This window comes from Astatotilapia calliptera, chromosome 9, assembly GCF_900246225.1.
Source record: "Astatotilapia calliptera chromosome 9, fAstCal1.2, whole genome shotgun sequence".
NCBI classification, from domain to species: domain Eukaryota; kingdom Metazoa; phylum Chordata; class Actinopteri; order Cichliformes; family Cichlidae; genus Astatotilapia; species Astatotilapia calliptera.
The window spans coordinates 18715560-18739637 of NC_039310.1; the positions used below are offsets into that span (position 1 = coordinate 18715560).

At 37.9% G+C, this 24078-nt stretch overlaps 2 protein-coding genes and 1 long non-coding RNA gene across 5 annotated transcripts in view; 2 read left to right on the forward strand and 1 right to left on the reverse strand.

Moving 5' to 3' along the window:
- The first annotated feature begins 5980 nt into the window (after positions 1–5980).
- LOC113029077 (phospholipid scramblase 1) lies at positions 5981–12988 on the forward strand. Of its 2 annotated transcripts, none has more exons than XM_026179690.1 (7): positions 5981–6051; positions 6699–6792; positions 9120–9162; positions 9259–9479; positions 9652–9813; positions 10322–10483; positions 10876–12988. In XM_026179690.1, the coding sequence occupies exons 2-7, from the start codon at positions 6724–6726 to the stop codon at positions 10903–10905; spliced, it is 687 nt and encodes a 228-aa protein (XP_026035475.1). In that variant the 5' UTR covers positions 5981–6051; positions 6699–6723; the 3' UTR covers positions 10906–12988. The 2 variants fall into 2 exon arrangements, with proteins under 2 accessions (XP_026035475.1, XP_026035474.1); XM_026179689.1 differs by lacking the exon at positions 5981–6051 and adding an exon at positions 6073–6442.
- On the reverse strand, positions 6731–23278 carry LOC113029079 (uncharacterized). Its single transcript, XR_003273338.1, has 4 exons — positions 23230–23278; positions 21939–22098; positions 19623–19750; positions 6731–8621 (listed from the first exon to the last, which is right to left on the reverse strand). It is a non-coding gene; the product is annotated as an uncharacterized LOC113029079 (long non-coding RNA).
- Positions 23249–24078, forward strand: part of plod2 (procollagen-lysine, 2-oxoglutarate 5-dioxygenase 2) — a 36713-nt gene continuing 35883 nt past the window's right edge. The window contains exon 1 of one of the 2 annotated variants that reach the window (XM_026179688.1): positions 23249–23698. In XM_026179688.1, the coding sequence (XP_026035473.1) occupies positions 23599–23698 (100 nt within the window). In that variant the 5' untranslated portion in view covers positions 23249–23598. The remainder of the gene's footprint in view (positions 23699–24078) is intronic. The other variant, XM_026179687.1, reaches the window with a different exon arrangement.

The following is a 24078-nucleotide window of genomic DNA, read 5'->3' on the forward strand; positions in this document are numbered from 1 at the left end:
ATCTATTCAGTGATATCACAAAACTCCCATTGAAAAACGGGTAAATGGCTTTGCATGAGGCTGTGTACAGAACCATATGGACGCCTCCACATCTCCTCATTTCATACATGTTTCTTTTGACATCAATAATGCCTCGGTATCCAGTCGCGTTTGGAACACATCCAAAACAATTATAAAGTTGCCGTGGAAACTGAGGTCCTGTGCCAGGGTGAGGCATACTGTCTCCGCTCAGATAACCACATGGAAAGTCACAGCAAACAAAGCACTTGACAGGGGTGCAGAAATGGGAGAAATAAAGAGAGGGAGGGAGGTGAGGGATGGGCAGAGGTGAAGAGACAGCGATGGAATAACAAAAGCAGCGTTCTTGGACAATAAACGTACAAAATAAATCTGTATTTTTGGGAGGTTTGTTTGTTTCAGGGTGTGAATTATAGACATTTCATGCTAGACAAAAAAAAAAAAACCTTGTTGTGACCAATTTAAAGGCCAGTGTTCAGAACATAATAAGGCAAAAAAAGAAAAAGAGATTTAGAGATCGAGGTTCAGCAAAGGTCTTAGTTTAAGTGCGGAACAATGCACGTGTTTGTGCTCTTGTGTGCCTGAATGAACATTATCATGGCAAACTAAAACACAGCCTCTTCGGTGACACATGCAATTTTGTGTGCGGAACATTGGGACTGGAGTAATGTATTGTAACCTTATGCTAACCTAATGAACAAGAGGATGAAAGCGGTGTAATGGAGGCATTTTTACATTTATCTTTAGGCTCCTCATTATGCGGTGAATCTGACAACCTCGTTAGGAGTGCACGAAAGATTACCCATGCGGATAAAGAGCACCACCTTCACATAAAAAAAAACAAAACAAAAACACACAGAAGAATTGTAGAACAGGTAGGAATGTCAAGAGCAAAGGGTGTACAACTGGTACGCAAACACACACACACACTCGTACACAAACGTGCAGATCATTCCCTGGTGGAAGTAACTCGGCTCTGGAAGTCAGAAGGACAATCTGACTGGCTTTCAAAGACCCCTGACGGTCTGTTTATTTAAATGGGAGTAAAGAATGCCACCATTTCAGAGGCAAAGCATTAGTATGTTTTGATCACACTGATGAAGACATTTCAGTGCTCTGTTTGGGCAGCTGGGATGATAAATGGGATCACCGATGCTACAAATAAGTCTGCTTTATTTCACATTAGATCCAGGGTCTACAAACTCATGCTACGTGTATAGCTGTTGGAGAGGGGGGGGGGGGTGAATATTTAGGTTTTATAGCAAAACATTTATTTACAGAACAGAGAAAACACAAAGCAGCCTGTAGATTCAGCGCTTTTTAGGTTACATCGGGTCAGCAATCGCCGTAACGTGAATCAATTAAAACATGTTTTTAGGTGTTTGCGCCTGAAGTGTCAGCAGATCTGTGTGTGAGTCATCATTTGTTCTCATTAGTGTTTCTTGGAGAAATCAGTAGCGCTTGAGGAAATCAGGTAATTTGTATTCACAAATAAGCATACTCGACCCAACGACGTCATGTCATTTGTAACAGAGAAAATGTTTTTTGCGCGTGTGTGTGTTTGTAAGGACAAAAATATCTTCTTTTTTTTCACAATGAAAAAGCAATTTCTACATTGGTCTTCTTACGAACGCCAATGAGGCCGGGCATCATTAGCTCGATACTGCTCTCCAGTGGATGCAAGGTACATTGATACTCTCGAAGTTCAAGCGCACAGGGAGGGTTTTCTACTATATTTGTAGAAATTGAGTCTCAAGGTTTTGAAATGCCAGTGCTTTGCAGCTTAAGATTGTATAAGTGAACCTAAACCTAAACCTAGTTTTAAAGGACGATTAAAAACATGACTAAGAAAAAGCTTTTAATAATTTAGGTCTGGGATTAATCCATGTCTAAGAAATCAAGCCAATTTTTTTTTCCTGCATGTCTTGGATTATTGAGTTTCACTGTAAGGATGACATATGTTCAGAGTTTGACAAAACAAGACATGACTAAAACAAAGGTCTCTACATCAGAACAGTATCTTAAAATCATATCCTTAAGAGATAGGAAGAAAACAAGGAGAAAAGAAGATTACATGGGAACTGGACTGAGAATTTATGAAAAAAAACAAACAGATTTTAAGTGTGTGAATCCAAATTTGAAACTGTCGGTTCAAATTGCTGTCAGTATGTACATTACAGGTCAGGAGAGAGGTGCAACAGTGAGTGTATAGCCATGAAACCACACTGTAAAAGACAGAGGTGTTTGATGTTCGGAATATTAAGAAATGATCAACACAGAAAAGAACCATCAGATTTTGATACACCATGCAATACTATCTGTAAAGGATGACTGTGATCCCAGACTCAGTGCCAATTAAGTAAAAGCACAGACAATTAAACACTGCCAGTGATGGATTACCCTCTACAAAACTCAACATTATTGAAGCAGTGTGAAATCATCTTGACAGAGAACAGAACAAAAGGAAGAAACATCCAAAGAAGAGCTTTGAATGTCCTCCAGTAAGCCTGGCGAACTATTCCTGAAGACTACTTAAAGAAATTACAACAAATCTTGCTTAACAGATTGCAGGCTGTGCTGATGAATAAAGGCGGCCATACTAAATATTGACTTGCAAAATTATTAGAACTGTATAAAGTCTGTTTTGTCCTTATATACTGTATTTTCATCAATACTGCACATATTTCAAAACAGTGCACCCATCATAGTAAAATACAGTATAAGGAAATGAAGGCTGACTTATTTGGACTTAACAAATTCATGCATAGTAGTTTGATATTCTAATAGAGCTTAAATCAGGGAGATCAAATCAACTCACACAACTGTTATAAGTCAATTCATCTTTCTCCTGTGTGAAGGACCTCAGTCTGAGACCTATAGTCTGACTCTATTCAATCTATAAAAGTTGTGCTCCACTGTCAGGAGAGGACATTTTGGGCCTTCTATGGATGCCAAGAGCACATGGACTTTCGTGAAAATGACAAAAATGATGCAGTTTCCACATTTTATGGCCTCTAGGGAGATTAAATAATAATTTTCTGCAGACATTATAATTTTTATTGCTAACAATCACATTACTTTTCAATTTAACAGAATTTCAGAAGTTCTATGCCCCTTTGAGCAAGCACTTGGCAACTGTGGAAACAAAAAACTCCCTATAAACAGGAAGAAAATCTCAGGCAGAACCAGGCTCAGGGAGTGGCAGCCATGACTGATTGTGTGTGTGTATGCTAAAAGTGTACTAACTCTTCTGTCGTGTTGACAACCCAACCATCCATCCATCCAACATACAGATATTGATTACATCACACAGAAAACAAGCAACCAGGTTTTCAGAAAAAACGTCAGACCAAACAAATCAGAGGCAAGTGCTCATCCCTGAAGGTAGCATTAAAACTGAAAATATTCGGGAGCCAAAACCATTCTTTAGCATATCTGTGTTCATGTTTGACACTGATAACCTTGGATCCACATTTATTGGTTCATAGTTATAGTCAAGACAGATTCTTCAAGATTGGCCATGAAAGGAACAAATTATCTTGATGTAAGGGAGGTCTCTGTAAGGTGAGACCTCCCTTAAACAGAATGCAATGAGGCTGCTTCAATCTGCTGAGACGGTGTAAAGATGATTCCCTTCACAGGTCGGTGTCTCGTATACCAGTTGTGAAACAAAATCCCACAACTTCAGAGCTCTAGTGGTGTCAACACACCATCCCTCTGTCATACTATCCATGATCATTGTTAGTGCCTTGGGTGACATGACCATACAACCCAGCTTTATGTGCCTATTGCCAGTGTTGGGGTTGGCACTCAATAAAAAAGTGATGAATTACAAACTAACCATTACTTTCCCTAAAAGCAGTTCAGTATGTTACTTAATTACTGTCACATGATTACCAGTTAGCAATATAAACCTTGTGCTTCAGTCCCACACACCAACACAAATCCCCAAAATACATAGAATCTTTCTTTTAGTGTTTACATATGAACACAAAACCCACAACAAAAAGCAAAGATGAAACCAGCTCAAAGAAACAAATGCCACAGTATTTAAGTGTTACTGTAGAAACATGAACAGGCACAAACAGGCTTCAAGCCTGACTGCTCATCACTGTCTTTGTTACCTGATAAAGATCAGTCTCTGGCTCCTGGGCTGGGCATGCACTCACCTTTCAAATCACTCTGGGTTCTTGGCTAGCTTTGTGTTAGCATGCCGTCTGTGCAGGTGCTTCCAAAGAGCAGAAGCTGTGTTAGGACTATAAAGCAGTTGTTTCTGTTCTGGACGATTTACACTTTGCCATCATTCAAAACTAAAACTAATGTTAAATTATCTGTGGTAAACCGCTCCACCATTTTCCTGCTCCGGAACAGGAAATGAAATCAGCTGATTCCAGCGCAAGTGTGCGAAAAATAAAATGAAATATTTTTTTTTCTTTTCTTTATATCCACCCAGCATGTAGATAACAAGAAACATTGTAACACAAGTAATGACATAATATTGAGTTACATTACTGAAAAATGTAATGTGATCCAGTACAGTGCAGTAATGCATTATTACTATTTTGTGTGCAGATTAGAGTTTAATTAAGTTTAATTAATTTAGTTTATTTAAAATAAATAAATTTAAATGTTAAATTTATGTTTTAGAGTTCATGTGCGTTTCCTTCAACTAACTGTTTTAGTAGTCATGAAAAAAAAAGGAAATCATATGTTCAGCATATGTCTTTCAACCACATGACCAAAACAAAAACATCTCAACTTCTCAGTTTCAGTAGAATATAACAATAAGAATATATAATATAAAATTATTTCTGTATAGTGATTTTCAGTATAAAAAAAATGTTTTTCAAAATAGAAGGAGTTAAGCCAAAGACAGATAATCAGGGTATTAATGCCAAATGAGTGAGTTTAAAGCCAGATATACTGCAGGGTACTTACCCTTAAGGAAACAATCTTAATAAATGCCATCCATGCTTAGGAGGCAGCATATGGTCTTAACATCTGAAAGTCCTCTGGACATTGCACTATTAACTTTATTATCAAACAACAATTGCATCATAGCACTAAAACACAGGAAGACACAAAAATAACATCTGAGAGCTTAATCAAAGCACATAAACAAGGGATTGTAAAAAAAAAAAAAAAAAACGTTCTGTAGTAGAAATCACTGTGTGAGATCAGGTCTGATAAACTGTTGTGACTGATTATATTTTGTCTGCATTCAAAAAAAGTTTGACCTTTACGATGCAAATAAATTAACATATATGACCAAGATCCGGAAAGGCTGTTGTATTTTTTTTTTTTAAATATAATATGGATTGAGGCAAAGTAGAAAACTGTCATGTTACTCTTACAAATCAAATATTTACATCTGGGGGGGGGGGGGGGGGGGGGGGGATTGCTTTTTGCGTTTTGCTAAAGACGGAAGAAACTATCGGCTTGTTATCAGCAGGCAGTTCAAAAGCACACATATGCGATGTGATTACCATACATGGCAAGGGTTGCTTTCTATGAAGGCACCATTAATATTGGTGTAAATAACCTAACTGCTCGAATTTATTGTAGACTGCTTTGTAAAATCCACAACAAGATGCACAGGTAACAGGATATACTTGAAACCGTTTCACAGAGTTGCGTTTCCTCGTATTTATGGTGACATCAAGAGGATGGAAAAAGAAAATACCAGGAAAACCGATATGCTGCTAACGTGTGCTTAATGAATGAATAAATTAAATAGCATTAATTATTAATGTTTGCTTTTTCAATTATACTTATCTATTTTTGGTTTGCTTTTGCTTTTGTGTAATGCAAACGCTCTAATCGTGCAAGTTATTCCTTTTTTTATTTTGCTCTATTTTGTTCAGTTCTACTCAAATCTATTTGCTTCTGCTGAGTTCATTTCTATACTCTCATATCGCCATTGGTGCATGAAGATGGGAAGTACAACCACGTCGACCAATGAGATTCGAGTTTTATTCCATTGGTTTGGTTCCGGAGTGGCCCGTTATTATTTTAAGTAGCAGGTTAAAATCGGTGAGTATTTTTTGTCCCTCTTGTAACATCTGGGTGTCTCGCGTCTAGTTAGCACTGCGGAGGGCGTGTAGAGACACTTTCGTGTTGATTGTAGCGCGTCGCTTTGAACGACTGGCTCTGTCTGAATCCCAAAGTAGGCAGATCGGGGTGCGCTCTCTGCACCAGCTGACGAAACATTCACGGGTAGTAAACATATTTAACGCGATCGGTCACATAAATCTGCGCTGACTCGATCTGCTTGCTTGAATACGGTTAGTGTGGCTCACACGGGCTTTAGGCCCGCAGTCTTATGTGTAAACAAACGGACTAAGAGGATTTCTCCAGCTGGTGTCTCCCCGTCAGAAGCTCGTCACTTCCAGAACCAACCAAGAATGTCTGTGTCGCCCACCATGTAGGTCTGCAGCCGCTCCCCCCACGCTCTGGACTATAACTACATCGCTGTTGGTTAACAAAAAGCATATACTGGACCTTAGAGAGCACAACGATGCCCCCAGGCTCTTCTATCGACCTCAAAATACTAGATAGATGTCGAAAATATACGGATCGTTGTCCATTTGCTTCGGTTTAGCAGCATTTGTTCACGACTGTGATTATACATAAGCAGAAGATGGCGCCATTTCTCAGTTTTAAACACTTTTCATCAACAGGTCTCATCAACTCCCTCTGGACGGTATGAACATGTATGCTGTGCCCAGCCCGGGAATACCAGGCTGTCCCCCAGGATTAGAGTACCTGACGCAGGTTGGTAAAGTACAAGTGACTCTAAATGGAGCAATCTGCATAGCCAAAAGTCTAAATTGATGCTCAAGGCCAGACATAATGAGCAATATTACCTTCCTTCTGGTTCCTAATATTAAATAGCCACCTGACACAGCAGAAAATCACATAGCAGTGAAAACTATGGAAACATACCCTGACTTACTCATCCTTTGTGACTACATAGATTAAAATGCTGTGTAGCATTGACAATATTTCCTCTAAATTAAATAGCTTAAATTGAATGCTTAACCAAACTGACGTAACTAACAACCCTACATATAATGATCACCACTGATGTTCACACAGGCATTCAGACATGTCACAGTAGGAGAGTGTGAAAAATTAAAGAAAAAGTGACTGAATTCTGTGCAAGCTACACTTGTTACACTTGTTGTTAATAGTGACACTTTTGCTTGCTGTGATAAGTCAACATCTGCCCTGTGAATAAGCTCTGTTGGAAAGAGTTGCTAGTTAGTTGAAGCCACCAGTCTTTTTCTTCATTCCTTGCAGCTTTAGGTCCATTCATTAAAGTTGAGAAGAACATAATGAAGTCCATGGTAAAAGTATATTGATCCACTTAAAATAAAGTGAGATGCTCTGCATGTGTTTATTCCAGAGGGTAAGTTGTTATAATTAGTAAAAGATGTGAGACCAGGCTGTTCTGATCCAATCAAAGGCTGTCTTTCAGAACAAAAAAAAATCAAGTCATCAGAGATAGATTGGTACTCATATGCTAGACTGTTTGTTCCCACTGCTTTGCTCAGCTTCTAGAGCTCCATTTAAAGTTTGACAAATTTGAACAGTGACAAAACTTGTCTAGATTAACTGGCTAGCAAAAGTTTGTAGATGAGGCAGTGGCTCTCACATCCTTACTCTGCTGCCATAGCAACAACTCTTTTCTCTGATCCCTCTGGCCTCGCCTGCGCCTCATTGCCTTCATCCTTTTTTTGTTTTAGAAAAAGCTTCTTACGTTCCAGCTTAGTTACCACCAGAGGCCAAAAGTGACAAACACAGTAATGGGAACGCTCCCTCTGTCTCTTCTGGCCTCGCTCTCATAAAATGAGTGTGTGCCAAGTGATTTGAAGTTTATCTGCTGCTTGAATGACCCAAAGAGGGGAGAAAAATACCCTACTACCATTTTTGATAAGAGTTATCATAATTCGGGGGGAATGTATTGATCCAGGGCTATAATTCTTCTATTCTATTGATTATTTCTATCTGAGATCCAGGGCTACTCATTAAAACAATGAACTATAAAAATAACAGTGAAACGAACTGTTTCACTGTTATTTTTATAGTGCCAAATCACATCAACAGTTGAGTCAAGGCAATTTAATAGTAAAGTAAAAACCCTAAAATAGTGAAGAGAACTCCCCCAAAATAACACAACCCCCTATAAACAATCACCTGGCAACAGCAGGAAGAAAAACTCCTTTTAATAGGAAGAAACCTCTGGCAGAACCAGGCAGGGTCAGATGTAGAAACGTTTTCTTAGAGTTGCATGAGGGTGGCATGGAAATCAGATTAGGTGGCAAAATCAAAGCCATTTCTTTACACATATGCAGGTGTTACCTTCTATAATATGTACTATATATGGATAAATACATTAAATGCAGTAAGTATACACATGTTTCATATAAACATAATCTGTATCTTTCTTAGACCAATAAGTATACAATCCAGAAAAGTACACAACATGACATGGATCAGTTAGAAATTTCTTCACTCTTCTTATTAGAAATAATCAAATTGTCCATCCATCCATCCATCTTCATCCGCTTTGTCCGGGGCCAGGTCGCGGGGGCAGCACCCTAAGCAAATAATCAAATTGTTACACGCCTAAATTTACACAAAACGTCAAAAATGTGCCGTGGGTTGCTTCTGACAACAAGAAACAAAGCCATTTTGGTTTAGGGGCTGAACCATTTTTAATGAGGGGGGGGGGGGATTATACAGTATATTTCATTTTAGAATTGATATTCAGTGCTAATTGAAGCTAGGCTCAAAGTGTTAATGATAGATTATTTTAATAAACAACTGTCATATGCAAATCTTGGGTGGTACTAGAGGTGGGAAAAGATTATTTTAGGGTGGCACATGCCACCCCAGGCCACCACAGTAGATCCGCCCCTGGAACCAGGCTCAGGGAGGGGGGGCTGTTTCCTGTGACTGGGTGGCAGTGAGGAGAGGGAGAAATAATACAGCACCTGTTATTTATGTTTATGCCAGCATATATAACACTACGCCACCAACAGCTGCTCCTCTCAAGTGTTACATAAAAAAATAACATTGCTTATGTGGTTTTCTAGGTAGATCAGCTGCTCATCAAACAGAAAGTTGAGTTGATTGAAGGTATAGTACGTAAATAGTTTACTACATGCATATTTTAAGGATGTCTTTAGCGACAGTTGTTCAGTGTTTTTTTTTTTTTTTTTTAAATCCATGCAGCTCTTATTGGTTTTGAAAGCAATAATAAGTATGAAGTTCGTAATGTCATGGGCCAGAACGTCTTCTACGCTGTCGAGGAGAACGACTGTCTGAGTCGACAGTGTTGCGGTCCCCTGCGCTCCTTCACCATCCACATCCTTGACAATTTTGGACAAGAAATCATCACTGTCACCAGACCACTTAAGTGCATGTCATGCTTCTTCCCTTGTTGTCTACAAGAGGTGAGAGTAACTACGTTTAGAGACATCCTCTTTGTATATGTTAAATTACAGTATTTCCCTTTGATCACCAAATCACTCATTGTTTACACCTTGCACCACATCTGTGATTTTTACATGTATTTTTTAAAAGCTGACTAGAAATGAAACTGTTCTTTAATAACGCTTCATTCAGCTGGAGGTGCAGGCTCCCCCCGGCAACACAGTGGGCTATGTGATACAACAGTGGCATCCCTTCTCCCCTAAATTTATTGTTGCTAACGAACACAACGAACCTGTACTGAAAATTCATGGGCCTTTCTGCGGATGGAGCTGCCTTCCAGATGTTGACTTTGAGGTGGGTTTACCCAAACACAGAGAAATCTGTGAAATTTGTGAAAACACAACATGACATGGTTACATTCACACCCACTGGACATTATTTTTTTAAAGGAAGCCTCCTCGTGCTCTGAAGCGAGAAATGTGTTTCCAGTAACACAAGCCCATGGCTTGAATGAAGCCACTGCACAGGGCATGCTCTTGTGTGGCATAGTGTAGGCTTTGTTCCATGGCTCAGCTAGTTTTATTAGATTGAGCTGTGAAGGGGATTTGGGTCAGTGATACAGGCCTTTTGCCAGATCCAAAGAAAGGGTAACTGAAGCATGATATTACCATCCCCTAGCTGCTTTGAACTCATTATGGAGCGTACAAATCTCAGATTTCAGTGGCAGCGGGCAAAAAACAAAATCGAATTATGAGCTGTTCGATGATCCTGTTCCAGTAAAACCAAACAAGTCCAGGGAATGACCTTTACGCTAATGCAACACATGTGCACAATCTGTTTTCTTATGCAACTTTTTCCACAGATTTTAACAATCGATGAAGTCAGCAAGATTGGGAAAATCAGTAAGCAGTGGACAGGGCTTCTTAGGGAGGCATTCACAGATTCAGACAACTTTGGTATCCAGTTTCCCATGGATCTGGATGTGAAAATCAAGGCTGTGATGATCGGCGCATGTTTTCTCATTGTAAGTTCAACCTTCACTTACCTTTTAATCAAAATGATTATATGATGTATTAACCTGTCATGTTAAGGCTTTGTAAAGGATATAATTTTAGAGTTCTTGAGCTGCAGATTAGGTGTAATTTTCAACACAGTCAACCAGCAGCTGACCGACTGACTTAATGTGTAACTTTGCCCTCATTTAGTGGGAAATGTGGTTTAGAATCACCTGAATTTCAACTAATAGAAAACAGAGTTTGCTAAATTCTTTCAATATGTTTTTACTTTTCTAGAAAATTGGCAGTACAAATTTTATATATGCTTTGGCTGATGCATTTTAACAGACGATTAAGCATTACATCGTTACATTTTTAAACATTTTTATGAACGCTTTCTTTTTCCTTATTTTGCATACAGGATTTCATGTTCTTTGAGTCAACTAACTAGGAGCCAAACCGCATTTCCTTGTACCTCTGCAAGAAGAACGAGGCCTCAAAGCCATGATGATTAGTCCCAAATGCCCTAACATCGAACAGCCTTCAAAGGAATAGTTTAAAGAAAGTACCAAATGGTACCTCAACGTCAACACTTTGCATGAACAAAGAAATAGAAGGTTTGTTTTAGTCTTAGCTGCTCAGGTTTGTTGCAAAATCATGTCATTGGGCTGAAAGTGCAAAATGCAGTTTTAGTTTAGCCAGTGTTCATGAAGATTTCATTATTATAATTATTATCTTGTAATTATTTAAAGGAAATGTTTTTTTTTTAATATATTTTTTGCTGTGTGTTTTACATTGTGACCATTAAGTCAATCTGGAACCCCGAAAAAACTTTGCTATTACTGCAAAATAACGTTTAGGGTAAAGATACATTTATATACAAGGAAACAAAAACGGAGCACAGTGGTGTAGGAAAAAATGGTTTGGTGTTAATATGATTAGTATGAAACCCTCATATGCAATTTGGTCACATTACAAGTAAAGATACTAATTTACTTAATCTACTCTGCTTGTATCTACTGTGTGAGAACTAAGGAACTCGTTTAATTCAGTTATCTGTAGTTCTGATATCCAGTGCCCTGTTTTTTATTGCTTTATGTTTTGGTCATTTGCCACACATAGCGATGTCTGTGCGCACTGCTTTGAACAAGTGTTTGTGTGTCTGTGAGCTATGACTGTACTTGTCTGTGAACAGAAGTTATAATACCATAAAATATTTTTTTCCACAGTTTTTTTTTTTTAAAGGAAAGGGTGGGTGGGAAGTAGAAAGGATGTGCTATAAGCTTGACATACTGTTCTTGTCTTCCCCACTAGAGGGAGCTAGATATTCATTTAAGAATAAGCAGCCCAGATGAACGATATAAATACTTGCTAATGTTATTAGTATCTGATGACATTGTATATTTTTTTGATAAACTCAGGTTGAAATGCATGCTACTACTGTATTACAGTGTTGGTCACTACTGGCTCTGGACGTTACACACCTGCACCTGATACTATGAACATAAAGCGTTCACTGGTTTGTTTTCTTAAATCATTTTGTACATTATATGATTTTAATATCCATATATTGCTTCCATTTTCTTTTATATTACATTTAATTTTGATTATGTTTACCTTTTACATTAACATCCTATATGACAGTTTTACATGTATCACAATATTGTAGTTTCCAGTACAATAGAGTAATATTTTGCAGAAAATGAACATTGGTACTCTTTCACCATACTTCAATTTAAAATTATAATACATATTAATTGTGGCAATCGGTGTGATTAGGGGTGGTATAAAGTATTGTAGCAAAGGCGTTATGTGTCAAACATTCTTTGTGAAATATTTTTTTCACCATGACTGTGTAATCTGTGACTTTACAAACCTGAAAAATTAGCCTCCATCATAAGCCATTTTTACATATTAATACTTAAGCTTTTATTTTTGTAAAAGTACTATATACTGCCAGTTGGAAGAGATAATATTACTGGTGTAAACTTACATTTTTTTTTGGTGTCCAGAGTGTTTTATTCTGCCTTTAATGTATTGACACTTGTTTTTAGAATAGCCATAAGTGGATATATTTCTCTCTTTATAAACATAATTTTTTAAACCCCTTAATTATGCGAAACCTAAATAAAAACTTAATAGATGTCTTTTATGAAGTCTGTTTTTTTTTCTTTGCATACAGTTGGTTAAGATAATACTCAGTTGAAATAAAATCCAATCCCATTCTCGCCACTAGCATGGGCCTTTCCTTTTCTTATAATACAGTAGTAGTATAAGATGCTGGTGCTAGATCCTCTGAAGGCTCTTTGATTGTGTTTAAACGCCAAAAAATTCAGCCAGAATGTGATCTTAAAAAAGGGAACTTTGCTATTTTCAGTCAGTTATATAACAAAAACAGTTAGAGTCCTTATTCTTCTACTTTTGCACTATTACTGTAAACTGATAAACTGTTTAGTCACGCAATGAATGGAAATGAGCTACGCTTAGATTGTGCAAATAGTCCATGGAAAAACATCAATAAAAAATAAAAAGAACCGTGATGTGTGATGTTCTTTTGATTTCAATACTAAAATGAGTAGAAACTGACCATTAACAACCACTGATAGTGAAAAAGTTCAACTTTAGTACTATGAATGAACTTCTTTGTTGTAGTCATTTCAATATGTTTAATAACAATGCTCAGACCTTGTAAACGGTTATGTAAAGGCACTGTGCTTGGTAACCACCTTCATCTAGTCTTTCATCGGTTTCCTTAAAACATCTTTGTTAATGTTTCTGAATGTTGAATTTTTAATGGAAAAACCTGATCTGAGGTGCAGAATGAAGAGGGAAACGAAAACTATTCATTTTCTCCCTTCTGAAATAAGCTGCAAACCTTCATTGGATAAGTCCAAGTAATTCTCATTTACAACAGCCTTTTCAACAACAGCACCTTTTGTTATGACATTTATTCAATGGAAAAATTATCTGCTGTGAAAATACTCGTATCTTTTGATGAGCCTGGTGTTTATGAAAATTATCATTACTAAGTTATATTAAGAGCTTCCTTATAAGGTAACTATTTAAGGGCAAATTTCTCTTATATATAGGGTTTGTATTATACTTAAGGATATGTGTGAATCATGGCAAATATCAAGTTTCAGCTATTTTTGTGGTGCAGATGGTTTTCATGTTATATGGCAATATTTTCCGGAATACATGATGTCCTACTTCTCTGAGTGGTACAGATAATTAAGCTGTGGTTGGAAAATAGTGTGGAGGAGTGCACGTGGAGGAGGGAGGATGTGATTAAAAATAACACTTCATGCCATTTTTTCCTTTTTTTCTGATCATCAAATAAAATTCTTCTCATGACATAGGTATGGCAGTGGTTATATTTGCAGTAGTACTGAGGTGGATAGATGGTCAGATTGTTGTGGACGGGCGATGTCTATGATAGAGCAAGTCACATTTTCTGTATGTGCAAGTAAGCCTAGCTCTTCTAGGCTTCAAGTGACATCCATTCTTTTATTAAAGGGTTTATGAAAGGGCTGTAACACACACACAGATTCTAGATCTGACCAACCTTCTCAGCCGTGGGCAAAAGATGACAACCAATAAAATTCTAAAAGATAATTTATTAGTACACTGATCATAAAAGTGAAGGGACAAAATAGTCCAGTGTCCCACTTGCAAAAGGGATACAACACACAGTTCAAGCTATGCCACACTTCACTATGGTGACAACTTTAACAGGAAACAACAGTTGTCCTCCAAGACCCAACGCCCTGTAAGTAAAGGGCTGATAATCACTCTAGCCTCAGTAAACCAACTCTGCCTTTAGGCTGTGTCACATAGTAGGCACAGAGAAACAAAATATCACAGCATTGTATTGGGTATAAATAGACCAGAGTATCAGTACAATCAAATAAACTGCCTTCAATGAATCCAACCCCATAACAACCACTTGTTCACAGCAATTGTGACACACAAAAACCTCCCAAACTAGTGCCCAATACCCACAGCAAAGATGGAGATGAGTAAATATAGGCAATACTAGTCCACCATATTACAGGGGCATCACTATGGCAGCTCAGTATAATCCAGTGTAAACAAGCCAAGTCAGTCTTTGTATATTAGAATGCTAACTTTAGCATTCTAACACAAATACATATACAGTATAGCTACTATTAGCTGGTCTCCTGTTCATAAGGGATTGCTACAAGAATCAGGGATCAGGAATCCTTCATTGGTTTGGCAGATGTATAAACCAATACACTACAGAGACACTGTGACTGCACGATTATTTGACTTCATTAGTCTCTCACATTGTTGTGGAGAAATTTTGACCCACTCTTCTTTACAGTGTTGCTTCAGTTCATTGAACTTTACAGACATTTGTTTATGTACAGCTCTTATGGTACTGGCATGTTAATTAGGTTAAGGTCTGGACCTTTACTGGGCTATTTACTGGGCAACACCTTGATTCTTTTCTTTTTTAGTAATTCTGTAGATTTGTTGCTTTCTTGGCTATCATTGTCATGTTGCATAACTCAGTTTTGGCCAAGCTTTAGGTGTTAAACAGATGACCTCACATTTTATTCTAGAATACTTTGGTATACAGAGGAGTTCATGGTCACTTTAGTGACTTTAAGGTGACAGTTGGTATGAGCTGTGTTTGGTTTTCACCAAATGTGGCAGTGTGCATCAAACATCTCCAAATTGTTCCAGTGTTTAGCTTTGTTCAAAAGCAACTTTCCAAAGACATGTAATTTTTAGAGAGTGGAGGCTTTCTTCTGGCAACCCTTCCAGATAAACCATATTTGTTTAGTCTTTCTCCAATTGTGCTTAATGAACTTTTACATTTAATATGCTAACTGAGGCCTGTAGAGTCCAACGTGTAGCTCTGCAGTTTTTCGGAGTATTGTACAGTCTGAACTTGACATGGATTTACTGGGATGTCTAGTCTTTGGAAGATTGTGGCACACACCTGAATGCTCCAGACCAGCAAACTGACAAAACATCTGCTTTTATAGATGTCCTCATACTTGGTCATCATCAAATTAATGAGGTATATTTGATTAGCAGCACACGGCTGCTAATTACCCTGTTAATTCCTATGGAAACAGAGAGTGTGTACCTAACTTTTTAAGTACATAACCTCACTAACATAACTAAATATAATCTATTTTTCTGACAACTGTAATTCTGTACTTAAACTTACCCTGGAACAGTTTTTTGAGATTAACAATGTAGCGCTATGTAGATGCCTGCAAAAATGGTAACACACACAGCTAACATTTCACCACAGCTTGTTACAAATATTACCACCAGGTGTAAAACTGTCACCTTTGAACTCTTTGTGACCCCACATTTCAATCAACACCACTGGGAACTTTACTATCTGTTGTGAGGAGCAATCCCTTTATTGTTGCAAATTCAATTTAACAAGGATTTAGAAGACTTCCTTAGAAAAAAATCACTCTCCTTTGACATGTACTGTAAAAGAGCACACATTTCAGAATTTACTGGAGTTGTTACTGCTGTTACTGCTATAAGCTATCATGTTTCCAAGGAACATTCCACATTTGTTAGGAATTACATATTCAGACCACACAGAATGACCTCACTGATGTCGGTGCGGCAATTTTGATGCCTGACATGTTCCAGACTGTGAAAAACATTCTGGAAAAACAACAATGTGTTGTGCAAAACATCTGAAACTTCATTATAATTAAACACATTTGCTTTCGATAACTGTGTAATATTTTGCAATACATATACTTAAAAATGACACAATTGGTTACACAAAAAATAAACATCTGTGAGTCAAACATATTTAATATACTACAACAGTGGTGGGTTAAGCAGACGTGTCGGTTCGGGAAACTAGATGGGCTGAATTATTTGTATTCCTGACTTGTGATTTACAACATTAAAAGGTTTTTGAAGTCAAGCTGTAGTTCAATATTGACGTTGCAATGAAAAAATACAAACTCAGATCAAAAAACATTTGTCAAACATTACAAAAATATAACCGTATTAATTCGAATGAAGTATTAACAATCTATACTTTTAAAACTGTATTTGCAGATTGTGATTTCCTTTGTTAGAAATCATAACTGTGATATGAAACAAATTTATTCTTCAGCTCTAGCAACAAGCCAGCATTATAGTAGTAATCGATTCACAAGTTTGGCTGATTATTTTATATTAACTGAACTGCTTGGTGTAATCACTCTGCATATTTTTAATGATGTTGAAAGATGTTAAAATTCATTTTAACATCTGTTAGCATTTGTCATGCATGCAATAAGCATATCCTATTAGTATTGTGATAAATCGGCGAAACCCAAGCTGGAATAGAAAACACGTTTTCTCATTACATTTGCTGTTCTGCTCTGAGAATAAAATGGAACGCAGATTGCTCTGTGTTGCAGTGACTACAATTGTCTCCCAACAGTATACAGAGAGTGGAATTTCTGGTATCTGTATTTTAAACCCAGGGTGATAAACAAATGGCTGAAGCAACATCTGTGCAAATGGAGCCTAAGAAAACACTATATACCCACAAGGGTAGAAGAAAACAGATGTAAAGTATGAAATGGGGGATGGTTGTTTGCTTTTACACTGAAATAAGAAAGACTGGACTGGAGTCAGTTTAGACTGCCCGTGCCTATGAAGGTAAGTGTATCAGAAACAGCTTGTTTACAAAAAAGATTTAGAAGCTGTTTTAATTTGTAAATAAAAAAAGAAAGAAAGATTTTTGACAAACTAGTCAAAAAATGAAACAGACATTTGTGTTTTAGAGAGATTTTTTTTTTTTTTTTTTTGCCGCCTGTCCCGTTTGGCTCTTTTGCCATCAGAATTGAGAGAGATTTTTTTAAGACCAACACTATAATACATGTATATACAGAGCTGTGGAAAAAGTATTTGCCTGCTTCTTGATTTCTTATTTCTTTGCAGATCTGTCACACTTAATGTTTCAGATCATCACACATATTGTAATATCAGACAAAGATGATTGAATGTTAGTGTCAGTTCTTATCCAAACCTACCTCACTCTGTGTGGAAAAGTAATTGCCCCATTGTTAAATCCTGAATTAAGTGTGGAAAGTCACACGAGAAAGTCAAATCTCAATCACTTGAGTAGAAACTGTCTGAGAAACTGAAGTAGGCTGAAAGATCTCAAAAGCAACAGATCATACCATGATCTAAATCAGGGGTGGGGCAACTTCAGGCCTCAAGGGCTGGTGTCCTGCAGGTTTCAGATATCACTCTGGGTCAACACACCTGAACAAATGATTAGTTTGTTACCAGGCCTCTGGAGAACTTCAAGACATGCCGAGGAGGTAATTTAGCCATTTGAATCAGCTGTGTTGGATCAAGGACACATTTAAAACCTGCAGGACACCGGCCCTCGAGGCCTGGAGTTCCCCACCCCTGATCTAAATAAATAAAGAACAAATGGGAAACAAAGTAACTGAAATCTATCCGCTTGTAAAGGGTTACAAAGATGTTTCTAAAGCTTTGAGATGTCAGAAAACCATTATCCACAAATAGAAAACACTGAGGAAGGTTCCCAGGAGTGGCTAGCCTACCAAAATTACTCCAAGATCACCTCAACAGCTCATCCAAGAGGTCACAAAAGAACCCAGAACATACTGTAAAGAAGTGCATGCCTCATTTGTTTTAGTTAAAATCAGTCAAAGTTTTCATGATTTAACAATAAGAAAGAGACTGGGCAAAAATGTCATCCATGGATTACGAAAAGGGTTAGGGTGTAGAACTAACACAGCATTTCATTAAAAGAATATCAAACCAGCAGTGAAACACGGTGGTGGTAGTGTGATGGTCTCCTGCTTCTGCTGTAACTGGAACCATGAATTCTTCTCTGTACCAGAAAATCCTAAAGTCCAGTTATCGTTTCAAATCTTCAAGCTCAAGTACACTTGGATTATGCAACAGAATAATGATAAAAAAAAAAACATAAGCAAGTCCACCATTAAATGGCTAAAAAAAGAAAACAAAATTAAGGTTTTGGAATGGCCTAGTCAAAGTTCAAACTTAAATCTGATTAGGATGCTTTGGCATAACATTAAAAAAAGCTATTCATGCTAAAAATCCTCTAGTGGGACTAAATTAAAACAATTCTGGAAAGATAAGGTGGCCAAAATTCCTCCACTGCGATGTTAAACACTTGTGCCAGTTATTGCAAACGCTTGATTGCAGTTGGCATATATAATCGGAGACATATCAGTACTAAATGTTAAAGCTAGGGAAGTGTCTGATTATACTCCCGATCCAGAAGTGGGACAGTGGGGATAGGCACTGTCTTGCTGAAACAGCCACAGGGTGCCGTACTGCTTCTACCTACTATTGAAGCTGGAAATCTAAAGACTAGAGCACAGTGGGAACAATAGTAAGCAGTATAAACATAATGAGCAAACCAAGTAAAAACAGGGCTGTTTAATATTTCGCAAAATTTATGACAAAACCACAACCCTTTGGTAGTTGATGACATCTTAAAATCTGTGGGAAAAAGGACCAAAATCCTACTCTACACTTTCTAAATTGTGAACTTAACCACACACCCAAGCTTCCCTTGTGACCACTGAGATATAGATGTCACATATCAGATGCACTGAACCAACTACTGTCAGTGAACAGAATCAAGGCAACAATTACTTGTCCTCCAAACTGCATTTGGAAAACCAAATTAGTAGGGTATGTACACATATTTATAGTGATGAGGTGGCACTATATTGGCAGGTTTACTACAAGGTTGAATCTTCTTTTCCTTAACCCGCTTCTGGTACACATTTTGAGGCCTTGCGGTTCTAACTTTGCAGCCTACTGATGACATTCAAATGAAAGTCTGGAAAAAAGAGCTTATTATATGTGTCTCAAAACTCCAGCTTGTCCAGTAGAAATGGACATTCATAAGACTAGAACTCACATATATTTAAGAATTGCAAGAAACTATACACTTGATAAATACAAACTGCTGCCTCAAGTGGTTACAGTAAGCTGTGGCCTGTTTTCAGTAGATAAAAAGCCATCCACGTAAAGAGGGAATTAATCCATATCTAAACCCTTTCCCCTTGTGCAGCTAGACTCTGTGACTATAACAAATGTGCACGCTGTGCTATTTAAAGGTCTTTGGTCTAAGATTAAATGCAGTGTTACCTTCTAGCACTTCCTTCGAGGAATCCCTCAGCCACACCCTGGGCCAATGGAAGCCCTAAAATCCCATAAATGTGACCACAGGAGCCAGGCGATGACGTGGTGACGTACTGGGTGCTCGGGAAGATGACCTGCTGAAGTAAGAAAAATGAGTTTTACTCTTTCCATTGATCTGGACTAGTAATTACACTTTCTGTGAAGTGATCAAAGCATTGGGATAAAAATAAAACCCATTCTTTTACAATCACAGTGCAGTTGTGGGTTCTCATGAATGCTTTAGGGGTTTCTGTTATATGTGACTCACCAGTGCAATTGCAAAACCATACCAGAAAAAGAGGGTTGTGTTAAAAATAGAGCACAAAGTAGAACAAAATCCAGGGCCAACTGACAGATAGTCAATATTCTGGTTTATATATTTCCTAAACTATTGCACTGACATGAATTAAATGAGTAATATATATTATTCTTTACATTTTATTCTCACTATTGTTTGTGTTAGTTACCAGTTAATGAGCAGTTTTGTCTTCAATTGTCCCTGTTTCTCTCATCTTTTTAAGCCATTTTTGCTGTTTTCTGTTCAGTATTGAGCATCTTCTTTGAGACCCGTCTCCCTAATGAATCATCTGTTTCTTCTTGCAGCTTGATTAAATTTAAGCAGCGCTTTTAAACCCACTGTCTCCACAACACTGCCAAAAATAGAGGATGGTCTGCTGTCGTCAGGGAGCTACAACACTATTTAGCCTTTTACTCACTTCAAGTGACAGTGAATGCTGGAGGCTTGTGTGTTCTTGTTTTCCACAAAAATGAGCTTAAATTAAAAGGCGGGCTTAAGAACACACCACCTGTGCTGCAGGAAACTTTCAAACAGCCGGCATTCCTTTTAAAGGTTGATAAACAGCTGTATTTAACCGTGTTGCCATCCAAAGTCTCCAAGTATCCCCTGATACGCAGGCAGATAGAGTGGGGATAATGAGGTCCAGGTGTGTCTTGTTGCAACGATGAGCTAATGGCGTCTCTGCCATTACCCCCGTCACCGCAGCCATCTCCCAGTTTCTGTACCCTGCACTTGCCCATTTTTGTGTAATTAAATGCAATTTTCTCACCCACACCACATACCCAATGTTTAAACTTGTCAACAGTGCTACTGCCACCACCGTGGACTCTTGACATGTCATTACTTCAATCTTCAGTGCAGACAAAACTCTATAGATGGCCTCCTGCTTTTTTTGCAGCTCTATGGTATGTCACATTTCCAATTACTGTCTCTGGCAGAAAATGAAATACCCTGTATGACTTCTGGACATTTTTGTCAGGGTGTAATCAAATCTAAAGAACATTACATTAGCTTTTTCAGATATCTAATGGATATTTAGTCAGTGAACTGAAGCAATGGTTGTAGCATATTCCTGTCACAAGCTTCCAAAATAAAACATTAGGTTTTGCACCACAAACACTTTTATTTTCCAGCTGCAGAGAGTTCCCTCACAAACCCACAGGGCAAAAATCCCTGTTATAAGTTATATGTTTGGTGCTGAGCTGTCAAATTGCTTTAATCCTTCTTTTGGCTGTGAATGATTGGACTGAAATTTTTGCAAAAGTGCAAAAGCAAGGGTTGTTCTACTGTTATAACTTGGTCTGCGTTAGTTTGAGTTTCCGAATAGGAGGAATCTCTGTTGTTGAAAGTATTTCTATTCAAGACAGACAGCAAGATTTAAAGGGGTAATTTTCTCATGACACTAATGACACACTAATTTCAACAAGCGTGCCTGCCCAGTGCTTGCTATAGTGTCAGTTACACACTGACTTACCAAAAAAGAAGAAATTAAAAACAAAAACAAGAGAACAGCTGAAATCAAAGTCAAACATCCAATACCAACTTTCTGGCATGACTCTACATTTTATAGTTCTATCAGGGCCTCACTGGAAAGAAGTAATAAAGGTTCTCACTCTAAATTTAAAACCACGATTCTGGTGATGTCATTAAGCAAAACAATCTTCTGGCAGTGATTACAACAGCCATGCAAAGTGTTTACCAGGAAGAAATGGTCTGAGCTGGGGGACAAGTCTGTTACTCTTAATAATGAACCAGGGACACAAATCACAGAAGGCATTAGTTTCAGTGTCAACTAAAACACAAGGAAACACAAATACAATGTGACAGTTAATGAAAGCCAGATTTATCATCTGGTTTCTGCTTTCTCCTTCATTTCTTCTTGTTGAGGGCATACAGCAGCTCTAACATGTGTAGTATTGCATAGCTGCTTCATATATGTCGATCGGCTCGATTATGTTACAGGATTCCCTACTGTATATCATCACCTGGATGAGGATCTGCATTTGATGGGACCAGTTGGTCCTTGGGAGGATGGTCTACTCAACCAACAGGACATATACATGAAATGATCCATAGCCAGGAAGATCGCATGGGATTCCAGCAACAACCGGCTGCTGTCCGTGCTGCCATCAGGGAGCCTGCAGCCTGCCAAGACAGAAAGGACGAAGAGCTTTTATCCTACTCGTAGCTGGACTGTCACATAAGCTGCGCATTCTAACTGTATAAGTTTACATGTCTAATCGTATATGTATTCAACTCAAGCTTGTGCTATAATACCAAATTATTTACACTCAATTATAAGGATTATTTAACTATTCAAGTAAGTAAAAAGGAAAAACTTTCTCATACTGTAATTTCTCTAATGGAAAAAAACTGATGGCCAAACAGTCTCCTTCAGGATTTTGCTTTTCTGGTAGAGTGCAGAATTCCTGGTTTCATCACTTATGGCAAGCAGCAAAGCAGCTTCAGCCACACTGCTACCACCATGTCTGATTGTTCTCATATTAATTTTATGAAATGTGGTATTAGTTTTATGACAAATCTAATTGGACTCAAACCCCCCAAAAATTAATCTTTTATCTTTTCACTCCACGGGATATTTTCTCAAAAGCCTTGGGGATCATCAAGAGTTTTCTTTTGGGAAATATGAGATGAGCCTTTGTGTTCTTTTTAATCACAGTGGTTTTGGCTTTGAAACTCTCCCTGTGGATGTTGTTTTTGGCCAGTCTATTTCTTATTACTGAATCATAATAACTGACCTCAACAGAGGTCAGTTATTTAGACATTGTTCTGTGTTTTTCTCCCGAAAAATGTGGTTAATCACTGTTAAATAATTTAAAATAAGCATCAGATAAGTCTGTATAGCATTTTTTCCCTTGAATATTGAAATAATGATGCAAACAAACAAACAAACAGCTTTGTCTGGTTTTCTTTGTCTAATGATATCCTAATAATGTATTATTATTTTTGTTTTTTGACCATCTGAAACGTCTAAGTGTGAGAAATATGCAAGAAAGTAAGAAAGAAAACAAGAAGTTGAGATAATAAATAATAAATAAATAAAATAAGTAAAACTTATTTTTTATTATAGTTATAAAGGAAAGTAATTTCTGGAAACGGACTTTTATATATATATTTTTTTTACACTAATGAACTGTTTCAACTTCCCTGCAGAAGGGGAGCAGTGTTGGTCAACCAGATGCCATGTGCTCAGGGGGGAGGGGACAGTTAACAGCCGACGGCGTGCGGGGTTCAAATACAGCTGCGCTTACTCACACTTTTCGCGTAGGACGTCCCTGTGCCAGGGGTGAATGAATACCGTTATCTTTTTCCTCTGCACCGTCTCACTTCATAGGCTTTACCGGGAACTCAAGCTGCAGCTGCAATTAAGGAACCACGCCTGTTGCTATTTAATTTCCCTGAATTGTAGCACTTATACGACAGCTCCCTAGAGCTAAAAGAATAGTTACAGGCTCCCAACCAGAAATCACACTACTCGTTGATTTTTTTTCCTAAATCCTCCCTTATTAATTGTATTATCGCGAGAGCCAATAGTACGAGCCTCCTGGGCTGATCTTGACCACTGCTGCCGGGCTGGGAGTTAATATCCCAGCTCTCTGACCTGGAGCACGCACTATAGCAGAGATGGAATACCTCATGGTTTTAGTGATTTCATCCTCGATCAAGTTTGCAACTTCTGTCTTGTCCAATGATGTTCCTCAAGCCCCTGTGCCAATTCCTAAAGGTAAGAAACGATTAAAAAAACAAAACAAAACAAAAACTTTCACTTCTTGTTTAGATACTGGCAAATATGGCTACTTTGACACCGCCACTGGCTACATCACATTTTACTGCGTTTACATGTTGCTGTATTTTCCTGCGTCTGAGTTGTCATGCCAACTGTGCAAATACGAAGTTGTGTAGGTTATTTTTCTGGCTGTAATTTCCGGTTACATGATGTCTACATGAGACGCAGGTTGCCTGCCTGCGGCTCCCTGTGTGGGAAAGTGAATATGTCTAGCGCGACATATGTCGGAACGTAAAATTACATGATGTTGCTTGACAGAAGAGTCGTCTGCGGTTTCTCACAATCCTGTTTTTATTTGTTTGGCTGCACACAGCGCT

Bases quoted from the DNA above. Each gene is read 5' to 3' on its own strand.
- LOC113029077 (XM_026179689.1), top strand. From the start codon at position 6,423: ATGTCTGTGTCGCCCACCAT. The intron at 9,163-9,258 runs GTATAGTACGTA...AAATCCATGCAG, and splicing joins GAAAGTTGAGTTGATTGAAG to CTCTTATTGGTTTTGAAAGC. The intron at 10,484-10,875 runs GTAAGTTCAACC...TTTTGCATACAG, and splicing joins TCGGCGCATGTTTTCTCATT to GATTTCATGTTCTTTGAGTC.